This window comes from Xiphophorus maculatus, chromosome 2, assembly GCF_002775205.1.
Source record: "Xiphophorus maculatus strain JP 163 A chromosome 2, X_maculatus-5.0-male, whole genome shotgun sequence".
Classification (NCBI taxonomy): Eukaryota; Metazoa; Chordata; class Actinopteri; order Cyprinodontiformes; family Poeciliidae; genus Xiphophorus; species Xiphophorus maculatus.
This window is the reverse complement of record NC_036444.1, coordinates 3,954,220-3,970,984: the sequence shown is the minus strand read 5'-3', so window position 1 is coordinate 3,970,984 and position 16,765 is coordinate 3,954,220. Positions and strand designations below refer to the sequence as shown.

Below are 16,765 nucleotides of genomic sequence, written 5' to 3'. Positions count from 1 at the left end.
TGTCTAAAAATAAAAGCGCTGAGGTTGAGAGCTTACCCTGATATAGGATGAGAGAAAAAAAAAGATTTTGAGTCAAAACAGGATCATAAGTGTCTTATTTAACAGGATGTGGGAGAGAAAGTACGCAAAAACACAAAGACTGAATTATACAGCTTTAAAAGTTTAATGAGAAAAAGTTAGGCAACAAAATAAAACAACAAACCAGAAAACAAAAGATAAAAGCTATAATAATAATAATATTGTTTTAATTTTTTTACAGAAGATGACTAAGTATATATACATATATATACAATATATATAAATATATGTATACTGTATATATACTGTATATAGTATTGCATTATGATTATTAACAAGTACAAAACTTTGCTCTTTTTGTCATAATAATGAAGCAATTATAGATATTATTATTATTATTATTATTATTATTATTATTATTATTATTATTATTATTAACGAAATAATCGTACATACAGTATAGGTGAAAATATATATACATATTATGTATTATATAATATATCATGAAATAATAATATATTATTATTAATAAGTAAATAACTTTACTATTTATGCCGCAATATTAAAGTAATGATGATAAAAATAATTACCTAAATATTATATACATGTTTATTTGTCATTTATTTATTTATTATTTATTTTAGTTTGATTTATTTATTTAAGTATTTTTATTTCTTTATTTTTAAGACATAAATAAATAAAACTGATACAACTGTCACTACCAATCATAATAGTTTTTAATGTATTTATTTTATGTAAGCAATTTATCTACTATTAATGGCCTAAAAAAATTAATCATGATAATAATAAAAATAAACCTTTTCCTACTATTTATCGTTGTTGTTGTTCTTATATTAACAATTAATAATAAATTAATTAATAATAAAAGTCAACACTCAGCTCTGTGAAGTTAGATGTCGGGTCTCTGATGAAATAAAACAAACATTTTCTCATCGGATGCACGCCATCTGGCATCCCTGAAACGCCGCGTCGCAGAGCGTTACGAAATCAAATCCATCACTACGTTAAAGTGAAGGATAGTGAGCTGTAACATAATCACATGAACGTTTATTAAATATCTTCCTCAGGACATTTCAACCAAGTATTATGACTCAGATGAGGTGAATGATTTTGGAAAAAATTACAGTATATAACACAAGTCCACATCTGTAGCTCAAAGAAAAATAGCAAAACCCATAAATGTCAAATATTTAAATCAGACAAACAGGAAGTGATTATTATGAAGATCTGAAAGTGTTATTTTGTAATTATAAGGCAAACAACCATAATGAGTTTTCATATTGTTCAACCAAAAGTCAAGTCTTAAGTCTTTAGAGAGAAAGTCAACGTCAACGTCTTTACATTAGAGGGTAGACACTGACTGCTCAGAAATACTCTACATAACCTCCTTGCTTCAAAAAGCAGAAAATAATACCAGCCTGCCATTTAATGTCTTTTTGAGTCTAAACCTTCATCACATAAATAACTTTTATTATAATTCGACTACAACAATAACAGTGTGACCATAATTATTATCCGAAGTCAATTTTCCTAAAAACCATCAAGTCATAAATGCACATTTAAAAAAGCCTCATTTCAATATTAACTCACTCCAATGTAGAAATGTTACTGCAGCTAAATGGATCAGAAGAGATAATTTCACTGCGTGTCCCTTTGAACTCTTGCTCAGTTTGAGTTCTCATGATTAAAGTGCCGCTGGTCTGCTGAGTGCCATCGACCTGAACACCTCCTGTTTTTATCTTTCATAACTCAGAACCTGACATTTATCACGTCGTGCAGAGTATCCACTTCATTTGTCTCATCTGCAGGCGATCGCATTGTTGCTTTGCATAATGCCCAAAAAATTATATTCCAGTAAGAGTAGCACTACTTCATCATATTTTTACTGAAGTGATCAAATTATTAATCAATTAATATTTAACAATTACATCATCAGGCGGACTAAATTTTAAAGTTAAGTGGAAATTCTGGTATTTTAAGGACTAAAATGACAATAATTCACATAAGTAACAAAAAATAACAAAATCAGGTTTAAGAAAATCAGTTTCTTTAAATAAAAAACTTATGAACTTTTAACAATAACAGCAGGTTTGTGTCTGTGTCTGGTGAATTTTTGATTAAAACATGTTTGTTTCTCATTCAGTGGATAGAAAATCCAGAAATTTTACTGAAGTAAGAGAAGAAATACTTCATAATAAAATTACTCAAGTAAAAGTAAAAAGTACCGCGTAGTAAAAACACTCCTAAAAGTAAATTTCTTTCAAATAGGTTACTCAAGTAAATGTAACTAATTGCTACCGAAGTCTGGTGTCAAACCAACCAAACCCTTTGAAACAGCTGTTCCCCTCCTCTCCTGTGGGGGCGCTGCACAAAGAACCACTGAAGGAAATGACTCAAAGACCTCAGAAAAAGACACTGAGCTTCTTCACAAAATGCAAACAAAACGGATTGGTGTCAGATTTTAGCAGTTGTAAGATTTCTCTTTTGTCTTTTGCCACTTCTCCTGCTAGCGATACTTCATAATAAAATTATTCAAGTAAAACTAAAGAAGCATTTGGTATAAGAAAAAAATCTACTCAAGTACTGACTAACTGATAAAATGATCAATCATTTAGGTGGAAATCTTTGGTATTTTACGAACGTAAATTATTCATATAAATAGATTAATTACATAATAACCAGTGACGTGCGGCGAGGTTCATAGCTGGTGAGGCAATAACTTAATCATAATCAGTTTTACAAATATAGACCCCCTGCATGTTATTGTTTACATAAGGAAATTTCGCGCATGCGGACAACGCAGGAGGGCAAAAGAGCCGCGCTGCCGCCGCAGAATAACTCCGTTAACTCAATCAAAGTTGGACATGTAGATATTATTAATTTCGTGCTTCACAGCAAAGGGAGAAACCGTTAAAGTACAAAACCACTTCTTTCTCACGCTCTGTATCAGCGCAGCTGCTCAGCTCCATGGCTAGCTCCATGGCTAGCTCCATGGCTAGCTCCATGGCTAGCTCCATGGCTAGCTCCATGGCTAGCTCCATGGCTAGCTCCATGGCTACTGTCTCTTACTCTGCAGTTGTGGAGTCACAATGTCTGGGATCATAAGCGCCCCCTGCCATGAGGCAAGAGAACTGAAACTTTAACAAAACTGCAGGTGTGTGTCTGTGTCTGATGAATTTTGGGTTAAATCATGTTTGTTTTTCATTCAGTGGGAAGAGAATCCGGAAATTCTACACAACTAAGAGTAGAAATACTTCATAATAAAATTACTCAAGTAAAAGTAAAAAGTACAGTGCAGTAAAAATACTTTTAAAAGTAAATTTTTAAAAATAAAATTAGGCAAGTAAATGTAACTGAGTAAATGTTACTAGTTACTACCCAACTCTGATTGTTTCTATCCACAATGTAAAGTACGCAAACCAACCACTTGTTCTACATTAAAAAAATAAGCGTCTCTCTCACCTCTCCACGGTGAAAGCAGTGATGGAGCACGAGGACACATTGATCCCCAGGTACTGTAGGTAGGTGATGCCCAGACACCCGACGTTCCCGTAGATCCAGGTGCCCGTCAGGCTGTCGGATACGTTGGGCAGCCCTGCCGCCACCAGCACCGTCAGGTCGGCTATGGCCAGGCTCACCAGGTAGCAGTTGGTGGGCGTCCTCATGTGGCGCGTGGTGACAACCACGAGGACCACCATGATGTTCCCCACGATGCCAACGCAGCACACCAGCAGCACCAGGAACACCGAGATCGTCTTGTACTCCAGCGAGTCGGAAACGGCGACGGCGGCGCTCAGGGAGATGTTGGTCGGCGTGTCGATTCTGGAGCTGAGGTTGTGGGTCATGTCTGCGTGTTTGGTAACTGACGGTGATGCTCATTTAATCTGAATCGGGTAGTAAGAGTTGTGACCCCCAACCTGCTGCCATGTTTTCTTCTTCTTCATTTGGAGAACTTCTTCTCATGTAGGAGGTTTTAGAAAGGTTTAACTAGCGACTGGTTTATCCTGAGTCCAGATCAGTCCTTGTTTTCTAGGATTCCCTCTGGTTTTCTATATGATTTAGTAAGAAAGCTGGATTTATCCCATCACTTCCAAACACACCTCAGTTACCTGAAAACAGCCATCAGGCTGCATGAATACCGATTCCCTTTACTCCCAGTTAGCATCTTCTCCATACCAGAGACTTTTTGCAGGCTGAAAAAGTGAAAAGAGGAAAACATACCTTATTATTACCAAAGCAGTCCAAAGGTTTCACTTCCTTCAACGTGAAATTCAAACCACCTTTATCACACCTTTGGATATAGACAGTAAAAACGTCAACTTTCTCTCAAAAATCTTAAATTTTCTTGGGTTCCTAATACAAAAACTTCAAGTCAAAGCTTTGTACGGTATAACACTAAGTTTAAGTAAACACATAAACAGAAAACCAAATAACTAATTAGACTTTGGAAGAAATTTTCAAAATATCTGATCCTTGGTTCTCCATTTATCTAACTAGATGTCCAGGGTTTTAAAACTTCTGTTTTAGGAGAAGCTGAAACTCAGGATCGTCTTCTGCATCGACAACCAAAACACACAAATCATAATTTTCAGGAAAATGCGTCAACTTTTATTATCTTCTCATCATAAATGCTGCCTCAGATCTTTTGGTTTTAGTTGGCTACGCTATGCTTGCTTAAGGAGCTAAGCAGCTTGATGAATTCAACTGGCAGCCAATTATTGATAAATTATTTTACCCAATATTTTATAACTGAAACACAGATTAGATTTTATGATTCTAATAAATATGATTTTTAAAAATTTGACTAAAAATGAATTAGACTAACTTTGTAATATTTTTTGTCATCTTCCCTCCAGTTTCCTACCAGCAACAACTGGACCAAGCTCATATTCATAAAGAAAATATTTTTATTTTCATGTTTACACTGTCCACATGTGAAACTCCTGACCTGACAGCTCTTCAGAAAACATCCTAAATAATAAACATAATTTGCTACAACGCATCATGGGTGGAGAACGCGAAGAAAGGAAACCGAAATGCTTCATAAGAGGTCTTCTTCTTCTTCTTCTTCTTCTTCTTGGATTTACTGGCGGTTGGCAACAAACTTTTAGTAGCATTACTGCCACTTACTAGTATGGAGTTCGTGATGGTCTATCATTACGAACCACATTTATTTATATACACAAAATATAAATTATATACATAAAATAAATAAATAAGCGTTCTTCAAAATAAAAGCATGATTATAAACGTCTAGCAGCTAGACCCTTTCGACATCTTAAATCCAAATAGCTAGACTCTAGCTATTTGACAAATTCTTTACCATCGATAACCAAAACTTCAACACAGATATCAAACTTTATTCAACTGTTAATATTATTAGCTAATTCACTAATAATTCTGCTATTAGCGTGTTAGCTCATCACTGTTGGTTTCTAATGTTACTCTTTTGTCTCAGTCATTTTCTCAACTTCCATGTTTTTACAATTGGTTCCTACCTGTTCATTCACCCACTTGTGCAGCATCCAGTAACAACCCAAAATAAAACCCATAAAGGTCAGTGCTTGGTTGGGTTTTTATTTCAAAGCATTGTCAGGTAACGTCACCAAGTTACGAAGCCTCAAATCTTAGGTCCAGAATTCATGAAAACACCAACCAGCCTTCATCAAAAAAAGACATTTCAGGCCATCTTCTTGGCATGGATTATTCATGCTTTCATTCTTCTGCAACATTTTACTGATACAGTTGCTGATATGATTTATCCCTAAGTGCTGGAAAACCTTCCAATGGTCTGAGTCTGTTTATCTCTTCAGGGAAGTCCTCTAATGGACTCACGGAAGGCCGGCTTTGTGGAAAATTGCTTCAGCACAATCAGAGGGAAGTCCTTTTAAAAAAAGAAGGCTTATTAATATTTACAACCACTGGCTGTGTGGAGGTCAGCTGTGTGGTCTTAACAAAGGAAAAACTCTCAGCAGAAAGGAAGAATTTACTTAATTACAGCGGAAATGTCTGATGCATGAGGTTAAGTGCAGCTATTTGAGCACGCTCAATGCTTCCAGAGGCAACGGCTTTCAGGGCAAAAACTGCAGCTAATAGGAAGGTGTCACAATTTATGAAAGACTGCAACATGCATGACTCTTTTCATATCTTATTATGGATAAATGTGTCGTTAAAGTGCCTGATAGTGTTACTTAAAGAAAGCTAACCAGAGTCCCATAAAAGTCAGAGCTGCAGCCAGCTCTAATGAGATCCACAATGGATCCTTATTAAAAGCAATATTCAAATCTACCTTTCAGGCTCCTAAAATACTGCACTCAAAGCATTAAAACACTTCACGAGTGCATTAAGACACTTTCGACATGACAACCTGATGAAACAAAGAAAAGCAAATGATTTTCCCTAATGCACTTCTGATGCCTCCTAGTGCATTTCTGATAATGTTACAGCCACATCTCAAAATAAATCCTGCATAGCAGGAGAGGAATCTGATTAAAGACACTTTTCACACTTTTAAGAGCTTGAAAAGCCTTTCGTGTTCCTGGAGGACAAAGTGTTTTTACATTTTAAAGAAGCACAGCGGTTTTTTTAGGGGTTTTATTCTGCTGAAAGCTGATTAACACAGCATGCAACACTTTGAAACTCTGCAACGTTCCCGATTGCTCGTTTTACTTATCTCTCAGCCTGGGAGCGCACACACACACACACACACACACACACACAGCGAACGGCAGCTTCCCGATGGCTGCCTCTAATAAATTGAGGTGGATTCAAAATGAAAAGTAATCTAGTTCCACTATTGTGCCGTCAATCAGACTGCAGCCACTCTCTGTTCCATTACACATGCACAAGAAGTGATTTCCTCCGAGTTTCTGGTCAACAGGCACATTTGGCAAACGGCGAGGCGTCAGGAACTCTGATTGGCTCCCGTCGCTACATGCTTCACTAGCACTGATGACTATTCAAAGTGAGAAAATAACAGACCTGAAATTAACATTTTTATGACGCTCGAAGGATTTTGGGATTCAGTGATGAGAGGGATTTTCATCTGCATGGTTCATTTGTGCTTTTTTTAAAGTATCAGATTTAAAAAAGCAGCAGCATCACAGTTACAGCCTGTTAAACAAAGGCAACAAATGTCCTGCTAGCAGAAATCTGCCTGTTTGTGTCTCAGGGGACGGAAAACATCTGTAGGTCATTTCTCAGGAGGAAAATGGAGACAAACCTTTATGTGACATTCTGCTGTTTTAACAAAACTACATTCCAGTTCTATTCTGACGTCAAAGTGGAAAATTCAGATGTCAAAGTGGGAAAAATTAACTGGAATGCCCTCCGAAACTGGATTTCTATGACGGTGTACAGTCAATTTCCACCAAAAAATGTAGAAATTTGCTAGAAAAACCTCAGAAATTTTCTGATAAATCTCAGAAATTTTCTAGACAAACTTGGAAATGTTTGAGTTTCAAAAGAAATTCAGATATTTCCAAGTTTTATTTTTGAAAATTTCTGAGATTAATCTCAAAATCCCTGAGATTTTTGGAGGAAATCTGCTTCTCCTTTCTTATTCAGTCCAAATTGACTCTAATATGGCGTCGTAAATTTCCCACTGAGAAACTGAGACCACCCTAAGTTACAACTTGTAAGGCGGACTTCGTGTTTCAATATGGCCACTCCTCGCATCCACACTAGATAGTGAGATTTTAGTCTGATCGGTTCTGCCTCTTTTCAGCTCCTTTTGGAGTGAGATGCTTCAGGGCGTCCTGTCACTTTAAATCTTAATAATCTGCTGCTTGGCACAACCGCCCCTACTCAAGTTTACAAGCAACAGTGGCTACAAACAAATGCACAATTATACAACCGTACATCTTTGAAAAGCAGAAGTGGAGCCTCCTCCACAACCAACAAGAATGCAGAGACTGGTTTCTGGATAGTTAGTTGAAAACAAAACACCTGTCTTTTCCAGCAGTCATTGTACAGAGGTAAAGCTAGCTGACTACATGTGCTGGAATTCTGCTTGGGTTGCCAGGTAACGGAGCTGGGCTCAGCTGAGGTTGCCAGGTAACGGTGCAGTACCCTCTGTGTCTTAACTATCTAAGTTTTTTGAAATGTCTCCTTTTTTCAGACACCAAAAATTATTAACTTATTGCCAAAAAAATATATATTTTTTTGTTCTTGTGTTGTTTTTAGAAGCAATTGAAACCCAAATAGAAGTACAAACACGTTCAAAATATAAATTTTGTCAATAATAATAATGAATGTGACTAAATTGAGCTTACTGCTCCGATTGATATCCAGGATTTTCCTTTATTTTTTATTTAATCAGGTAAACCCCGTTGAGATCTAGATCTCATTTTCAAGAGGGACCTGAGCAAAAAATTTGCAATACATAGCAACCTGGTTACAAGATAAAAACAATTAATACATATGCACAAGTATAAAACAATAAAAACAATTTAAAAACAATGACACTGTTTCATATAATCTTGTTGCCTATCTTTAAGAACTGCTCGAAATAAGTCCAGTGAAATCATTTCCGACATCTTAAGTTCAGACTGCAACTGATTCCACGCTGTGGGGGCAAAACACTGAATGCCTGCTTCCCTTTTTCAGCTCGAAACCGTGGGACATGCAGAAGAATAATGTTATTGGAGCGAAGAGAACGAAAACTGACAGTTCTTTGTAGGAGAGTGGATAAATATGCTGGGGTTAGACCGAGGATGACTTTTTGAAAAGTCTTTTGCGATGACAAGTTTTGAATTAGTGCTAATATGAATAAACTGAATTGAATTGGTTCTTTTCTTTTTCATTCCTTATCCTGCTGTGTTTTTGATGACTGTCCTGTTGTTGGCCTAGCTTGGACCACAGGTCATCTATCGTACAAATTGCCTCACATTTGGCCTCGCAGGAGGAAGTTCTTGCTGATATGTTTGGTTTTCTCCAACATGGCGCTGAGAACTATGATCAAACATCTTTACTTTCATTAAGACGCACCTAAACTATTCATCTTCTTCTTCAAATAACTTATTCAGACATTTTCTAATTATGCTGTAATAAATTTTACATTCGACCTGCAGAGTTTGAGACGGTTTGTGCATTTCATGCTCTGACCTTGTTGTGAATCTGCTGAGTCGTCCACTTCCAGGAGGATTGGCTGCTGGCCTAAATATTTTCCACTTGTTAATTTTTTTCTTTCTAGGACAGATAGTTGCGCTTACAGCTTTTCCTTGTCTACTGGCACCAACAGTGATGTCATTCTGATGTCTTTAAACTTTGGCAATGTGTTGACACACATTCCATCAGCGCCACCTGAGTGATAATTTCTCTATATATTTATCCAAACAGCAAGCGACACATTTTGTTGTTCTTTTTTCAAACCGGAATTTTATTTATTTATTTATTTATTATTTTATTAAATAAACAAACACTATTCCATAACAAATGTGCGCAAAACTTTGTCGATATTCCACTAATGTTGAAAAAACACCATTATTTAAGTGCGGTGTTTGAAAAATAAATAAGAAACACAGATAAAATCACAAATGAATATGTTTGTTCAGGGGATAAGGCATTAAAAAACATGCGGCGCCATCGTACTCCAACCACTTCCTGTCGTCGTCTTCGTCTTTTCCGCCAGCAGTAACATCCGGTTGTTGATCACTTTTTAATAAAGCCAAAAAAAACACCTCATCCTATCAGAAAGCTAGAAGGCTTTTTTAAAGTTGGCTATTTCCATTAAGCAAATTTATTTTCATAATTCCAATTTGCGCAATTGCACAGCCAGTGGAAACAGTTACCTGCTTGACTGATTTTACCAATTATAGAGGAAGTTGAGACTTTGCTCCTCGTTTTAATCTAACTTTTTCATTCTCAGTAATAGATTTTAAGAAACGGATACTGAATATGTAATCAACTGAGTACAGTGTGTGTTTGTTACATTTGTTGTTCTGCTGGTGATATCCCAGTTACATTTATTTTACATCACAACAAATAATAAATTCAGCTTCTATTTGGAGCTGAAAGCTGGAATCATATTTACTAAGACAAAATGCCGAGTTGGCTTCAAATAAATGCTTTAAAATAATAAAAAAAATATATAAAATAAACGCAATAAAACTAGTCTGTTCACATCGGGAAATACTGATATGCCAGGAGATTTATCCAGAACAAATCGTGTTAGTATTGAATTCAGGTGGAAATCGCTCAATTTAACCAACATTAAAAGTATAATTTTTGCAGAAAACATTTAAATAATGTTTACTGCAAACATTAAAATACATCATGTATTTTAGAAAATGTTAGAAATATTTCTAAAATACAGGTCTGGTGCTTAAATCGGATTTTTTTTTAATTTTGCTAATATCCGACTAAGGTAAATTTGATCAATTTTACCGAAGCAACAATCCATGAAGACCCAATACGTCCTATTTTCTTTTCCACTTTTCAGTTTTATTTGCTAAAACGATGCAGGAAAAAAAACCGAATTTTTTCCATCGTACAAAATAGTGGACAGAACTACTTTTGGACAGAACTACTTTTGGACAGAACTACTTTTGGACAGAACTACTTTTGGACAGAACTACTTTTTCCAACAGAATCTGGTTTCAGGTTGTGCCTGTCTTACCGTGTTTTAATACAGCAACCAGAAGGAGGAGGAACAAAGTAAAAGACGAAAGATTTCTGAACCTGCAGCTGCTGCATTGATCAGTGAGTGACAGTCAAGCAGCTGCAGGCTCGCTGTTTGGTCCATTTGGCTCAATAAGCATTAATGGAAAAATAATAATAATAATAAATGGGGCAAAAGAGCAACAGTTGAAATACAACTGATTCATTGTGGAATTTAAAGTGATTAAATTATCTGAAATTACAACATAGAAATATGAAAACGTTCCTGCTCGTTTTAGAAAATCAGAAGAAAATAAAAGTTTTTCTTTCTCCAAATGTACCTGATAGTACAAACTTTTAATTATTCTGCCAGGAGATTAGAGTAAACTCACCTGATCAGTGTTTCCATCCTCTGTGATTCGTCCATAATTTTCTTTTAATCCCGTTTTTACTCTCCAGATGAATTTCTCCGGACTGTTTGAATGCGTCAGCCGCTGTTTACGGCGCGCTCCGCGGCAAAGCCATGCTTCAACTGTTGTCTACATGATGTGAACGCACAGAGTGCCGCTACTACTGGCTGTGGGGCTGACACACTCTCTCTCTCTCTCACTCACCTCCTCACACACACACACACACACACACAGGAGACAGAGCTGGTGCCTTCAAAATAAAAGCATACGTTTTTTGTTGCATTTATCAAAACAGTAATGACTAAGAATAATAACATAAGAACAAAACACTGTTAAAATTTTGAAAGACATGGAAATATTCAATTGTTTAACAGTAAAACAAATAATATCTAAACCCAGTACTTCAAGTGCTACCAACTCTACCACCCACTATAAAAACAATTTAAATAAAATACACTGACCTTTTAAAATCAATCTTGCAATTTGTTATCTGCTTTTGCATGGTTGGAACAATTACCAGTGACATTTAAAATCAGGGATTAGACACTTCGCAAACACAAGTGTCAAAATTGAAAAACTCTCTCCAGCAGATGAATGGTGTTATAAATTTATGTCTTTTACAAAAATTTGATTTGACCTTTTAAAAAAGAGTCATTTTCCTCTGTTTGCTACGATAACTTAAACTAAATCCAGAAAAATAAGTTACGGTAAACTACAAAACCTTAAACAACCTAAATTGGGCTACAAGAATAAGCTAAGCTAACATGAGATAAAGTAAAACAAAATACATTAAGTTCAACTACAATAAATTAAGCTTAGATGAATTAAAATAAGTTTGAACAGGTCTTATAAAATAATCCCCACTATATGTTAAAAAAAAATATTATTGTACTTGTATTGGCTTCAGAAAAGTTTTCAAATCAGCACCTGAGCGTTGTTTAACCATGCCAAACCCATAGGGGGCAGTGTAGTGCAAAGCAAAAAACTATTTCAGCCAATCAGATTGCTTCAAAACAACCACGACTTCCTGTTAGGAGTGAAACATGGCGCCAGGAGATTTGTTTGTGTGGACAGAACTACTTTTAAATATTGTATTAGAATATAAAGTTTATAACGCAAAACTATATCGATTGAGAATCGTGTCAAGGCAAGTATGTGAATATATTGGCGCATTGTTTGTTGCAGAATCTCCGATTTTCCGTGTATACGTGCAAACACAAATAAGGAGGGGGTGGGGAAGTTGTTTTAATTTCCACTTGGTCTTTTTTTGTTTTTTTACAAGAGTTGGACAACATGGATTTAAAGTTTTATCGCGATATTTCCTGATACTATTGTGATAATGACAAAAGTGACGATAAAAACTATTTATTACTTTTTTTATGGGCAACTTTATGTCCGTGAATGCATGACTACTCTTGAAAAATATTTTCACAATTTGTCACAATAAATGTGTGTATGGAAGGCCAAAATGCATAAAAATGTATTTGTTTTCCCAAATATGCAGCTATGTGTGACTTAGCCCTCAGTTGTTAGCTAGCTCTCCTGATCCAGTTTCTTTGCTGTTGCTACTTTTCTTTAAATCTCTGTTTGGCATAGAATTATTGATCAACACAAATTTGAAAGATTTCAGAAAGAAACTGAGAAGGAATACAGAAATGAGAGTGAGATCAGGAGCTGACTTGTTCTAGTGTTGAACCCGGTACTACGTATTTCTTCCGTTAAATCCAGACATATGGTCCAAGTTGAACACCATCACTTTTATCATCCATTCAGAAAGTTTGGAACAACATCCAGCCTCAGTATTCAGCCAAAAGAGGGTTGGTATGTCTAAATTATGTGGTACCAGCTGCTGCCAGACACTGCCCATGGTGTTCCATCTGTCAAACACAACATCAGACATGAGATAATTAAAGTGGACCTATTACGTAAAATTCCCTTTTTGCAGGTTTTTGTACGTCCATTTGGATCTCTATGATTTCTAAAAACAACCACAAAAAAACCAAGCTGTTTTTTGGCAATATGTTAATGTTTTCTTGGTGTCTGGAAAATGAAGTGTTTCAAAACCCACCTGATCGTTGAGTCACAATGAACTGGCACTGCGCCGTTACCTAGCAACTCAAGCCCGGCTCCAGGACGTTTGGCCACCTGGTTTTACCACAGTATGCACTGTACAATGGCAACAATTGTTTTGGTGTTCATTTATCATTCAAAAACCACTTGCTGCATTCTTGTTGGTTGTGCAGGAGGCCCTACTTCTGCTTTTCAAAGATGTACGGTTGTACGATTGATCAACTGTTTGCATCACCTAACAGTACAAGTGCTTTAAAAAAAAACACCCAGACATTTTTGGGCACTAATGTTTTTTTTAAGGCTTTTTGGTCTCTGGAAAATGAGAAATTTCATGATTGTTAAGTAACAGAGGATGCTGCACCGTTGCCCAAGCCAAACCCAGCCTCAATACCTAGCAACCAAAGTGGAGCTCCAGCACTTTTAATCAGCTGGTTTTACTGCTCTATTTGCTGCACAATGGCTGCTGGAAAAGACAAGTATTTTATTGTTAACTTGCCATCCAGAAACCACTCTCTGCATTCTTGTTGGTTGTGCAGGAGGCTCTACTTCTATTTTTCAAAGATGTACAGTTGCATAATTGCACATCTTTTTGTAGCCATTCTAACGTGCAAGTGTAAACATTGATTTTGATGTTAAATAGGCAAAACTGAGCATATCTAAAATATCATTATCTAAAAATAAATTTGTGCAAAAAAATGTAATGAATATGTTTTGTATAGACCAGGGGTCCCCAAACTTTCTCCTGTGAGGGCCACATAACTTGTCCCTTCTCTGATGGGGGGCCGGGGTCAGTTTGTAACAGAAAAAGTGTGACGATTGTAAGAGTGCTAAACATAAAAATGTATTGTTTTTCAGAAAGCACAATCAAATAACCTTTTCTGGATTCTTCAGAGAACAAAAGTCAGGAAATAACACTATTTATGAAATAAATAATAACCAAATAACACTGGGTTCTCCACATAAAAAAAGGGTTAGGGTCAATTATATGCATGTATAAAATAGTTACTAACTAGTAGTTAATAATAAATAAAGTTCATTACTAAGGAACATTTATTTTATTGCAAAAGTCCAACTTATCAAATAAAAATGCACATATATGAAAATACTCTGGTATTGTTCAGGGGGCCGGACCAAATGTGGAGGCGGGCCGCATCTGGCCCGCGGGCCGTAGTTTGGGGACCACTGGTATAGACTGTAGACCTATCCTACGCTAAAGGAAAAGGAAGGATAATAGGTCACCTTGGAGCAGAAAATATCTCAACAATCTGCTTGAAGAGCTGCTTTCTCCGGTTCACACACAGTGTCTGAGTATCAAATATACATCAGAGTAAAGTTAAGTTGATTTCCTGCATTAATCTTCTCCAGTATGTTTCCACTGAGCTCCTGAACTGCTGTCAAAACATCCATTTTAGGACAAAATGGACACCACACAAAGAGGAAAATCTATTACTCAGGACTTTCCTGTGTTTACTTTTGATGTTTTCAGCTGATAGTTTGGCTTTTCTTTACGGTTACCCAGCAGGTACCCTGAGGCAAGCGATGGAAACTGAGGAATGACCGATGACCGAGCAGAGCAGGCACGCAAATGTACAGTAGGAAGAAATGATTTGGGCCTTTAACTTTCCCCCCAGTGGCCTCCATTATTAATGACTGATGTGTTAAACAGTTGACAGGGCCCTGCAGGGGAGGGAAGAATAATGAGTGTGGCTGCAATCCCAAAAGTCAGAAATGTGAGAAGCCATCCAGTGTCCGTTTCTCCTGAAATGCATCACCGCAGGTCGCCTGCCATTCAGACGTAAACAGAGATGCATTAGCCCAGGCTGCAGATATTCCACATATGCCAAGCGGGAACTTTTAGCTCCAACAGCGGGCGGCGGCATAGATATGAGTCTGTTCTAAATGTAGGACACATTTCATTTGCTGTACTTCTGTCAAGGTGTAGAAGTTATTGTTATTATAACAAATTATTGCAAATGTACAGAAAATGCTATTAATATGTAAAGCAGTGGTTGTCATTAAGGACATGTTGAGAGAACACGAGGATGACTTTTTTATTTTTATTAAAACTGAAGAGATGTATTTCTGAAGAGATTCGCTGTTTATCTGCACATTCTGCAGATTTTTCATTTAAAAATCAGCTGAATGTGCAAAAAATATTTGCATCTCTTATTTGCTTTAACAAATACAAAAAAAATTTAAAAAAGAAAAACATTTGGTTACCTAAAATCAATAATATAGCATTCTTTTGGTGTACAGATAATCATTTGTATCGAAAATGCCTCTAATGTGGAAAGTTCAGTCTTTTCTTAACATCAATACAATTTAGGATGAATCTGTTGACATTTTTTTGTTTTAATTAAGAACTGGATAGTAAAAGTTGCTTAATACTTTATTTTATTTACATAACTTGAACCGGGTGAACTAAAACATTACATAATCACAAACAAAGAAAGTTTCTCATCTTAAATCCAAAATGTATTTATTTCTTGTACAATTTCGGATTACTTTCTGCCTTGAGTTTGTTGTTTTCTCAGCAAATCGTCTTCTGGAGTCTGGAGTGATTGATTAATTTAGTGATTAATCAATCACTAACTTGGTTGGCAATTATTTCAATAATCACAATTAACCATTTCAGCACTAACAGGATTAAATTATTTAGGCTTAAATTTGTGTGGTTTGCCTTGTAAATTACTCTTCATAAACTCTTTAGATAAGGTTCTGTGAAAAAAGTTTAGCCTTAAAATCTAAAACAGTCTCCTTAGATGAATTTGACACATTATATGTGTCAATAAGGAAAAGAGAGTGAATCCAGATTAATTGAAACAGAAAATAAATTATAACCTTAAGCAACTTATGTTTTCCCTTTCATGTGGAGCTAATCTCATGAGGTTTTAATTGATCTATTCTCGAGAATCCTTAGGCAAAAGTGTTTTATTTCATCCCTTACTTCATATATTGATTGTACTATAATTCATCATTACCCCAGTTTGTCTCAAATGTTTGAAATATTTCGAAATCATAGATAAATTTAATCTCCGAGTGTAATTTAAAACGTTTACTTTGGTTTAAAGTCGTTACTGCCACCTAGTGGCAGAAAACAAAAGAAGCAACTATTCTAAAGATTCCTTAAATGTGAATTCAGAAAAAAAAATTATTGCAAAATAGTTACCACTATTATACTGTTTAGTTATTTTAAACTAAACAGTTTAAAGTACTGTTTAGTTTTTACAGTTACTTTGAACAAATCTCTTCTGTCCAGATTGAATGGTGGATATTGAATATTTGATCTACAGTTCATATTTATAACACCTTAGTTACAGTTCAATTCTGTTCATTGTGGGAACTTCATTAAGCAAGTACAAGTAAAAAGAAGGTAAAAAAAATAGCATATACATCTACTCTTAAAAGTACATAGCATAATTATAGCTTAAATATAATCAGAGGTGGGTTGGGTGGAATTACTTCAAGAGTAAAAAAAAGGAATTGGTAAAAAGGCTACTTAGGTACTTAGTAACAGATCAAAACATTAATCAATCAATATTTGACCAAAATATGAAATTATGTGGAAATTTTGATACTTTTTAAAAACCAAAATGAAAACAAATTATATGAATAACTTCATTACAAAATATGCCAAAAGAAAACAA

The 16,765-nt window shown here is 35.6% G+C and overlaps 1 protein-coding gene across 1 annotated transcript in view; it reads right to left on the bottom strand.

The window, feature by feature from the left end:
- Window positions 1-11,183, bottom strand: part of LOC102233467 (thyrotropin-releasing hormone receptor-like) — a 29,495-nt gene extending 18,312 nt beyond the window's left edge. The window contains exons 1-2 of the mRNA XM_005795889.2: window positions 11,031-11,183; window positions 3,502-4,232 (exon numbers count right to left, since the gene is read on the bottom strand). Of these exons, the coding sequence (XP_005795946.1) occupies window positions 3,502-3,884 (383 nt within the window). The 5' untranslated portion in view covers window positions 3,885-4,232; window positions 11,031-11,183. The remainder of the gene's footprint in view (window positions 1-3,501; window positions 4,233-11,030) is intronic.
- Window positions 11,184-16,765: the final 5,582 nt, after the last annotated feature.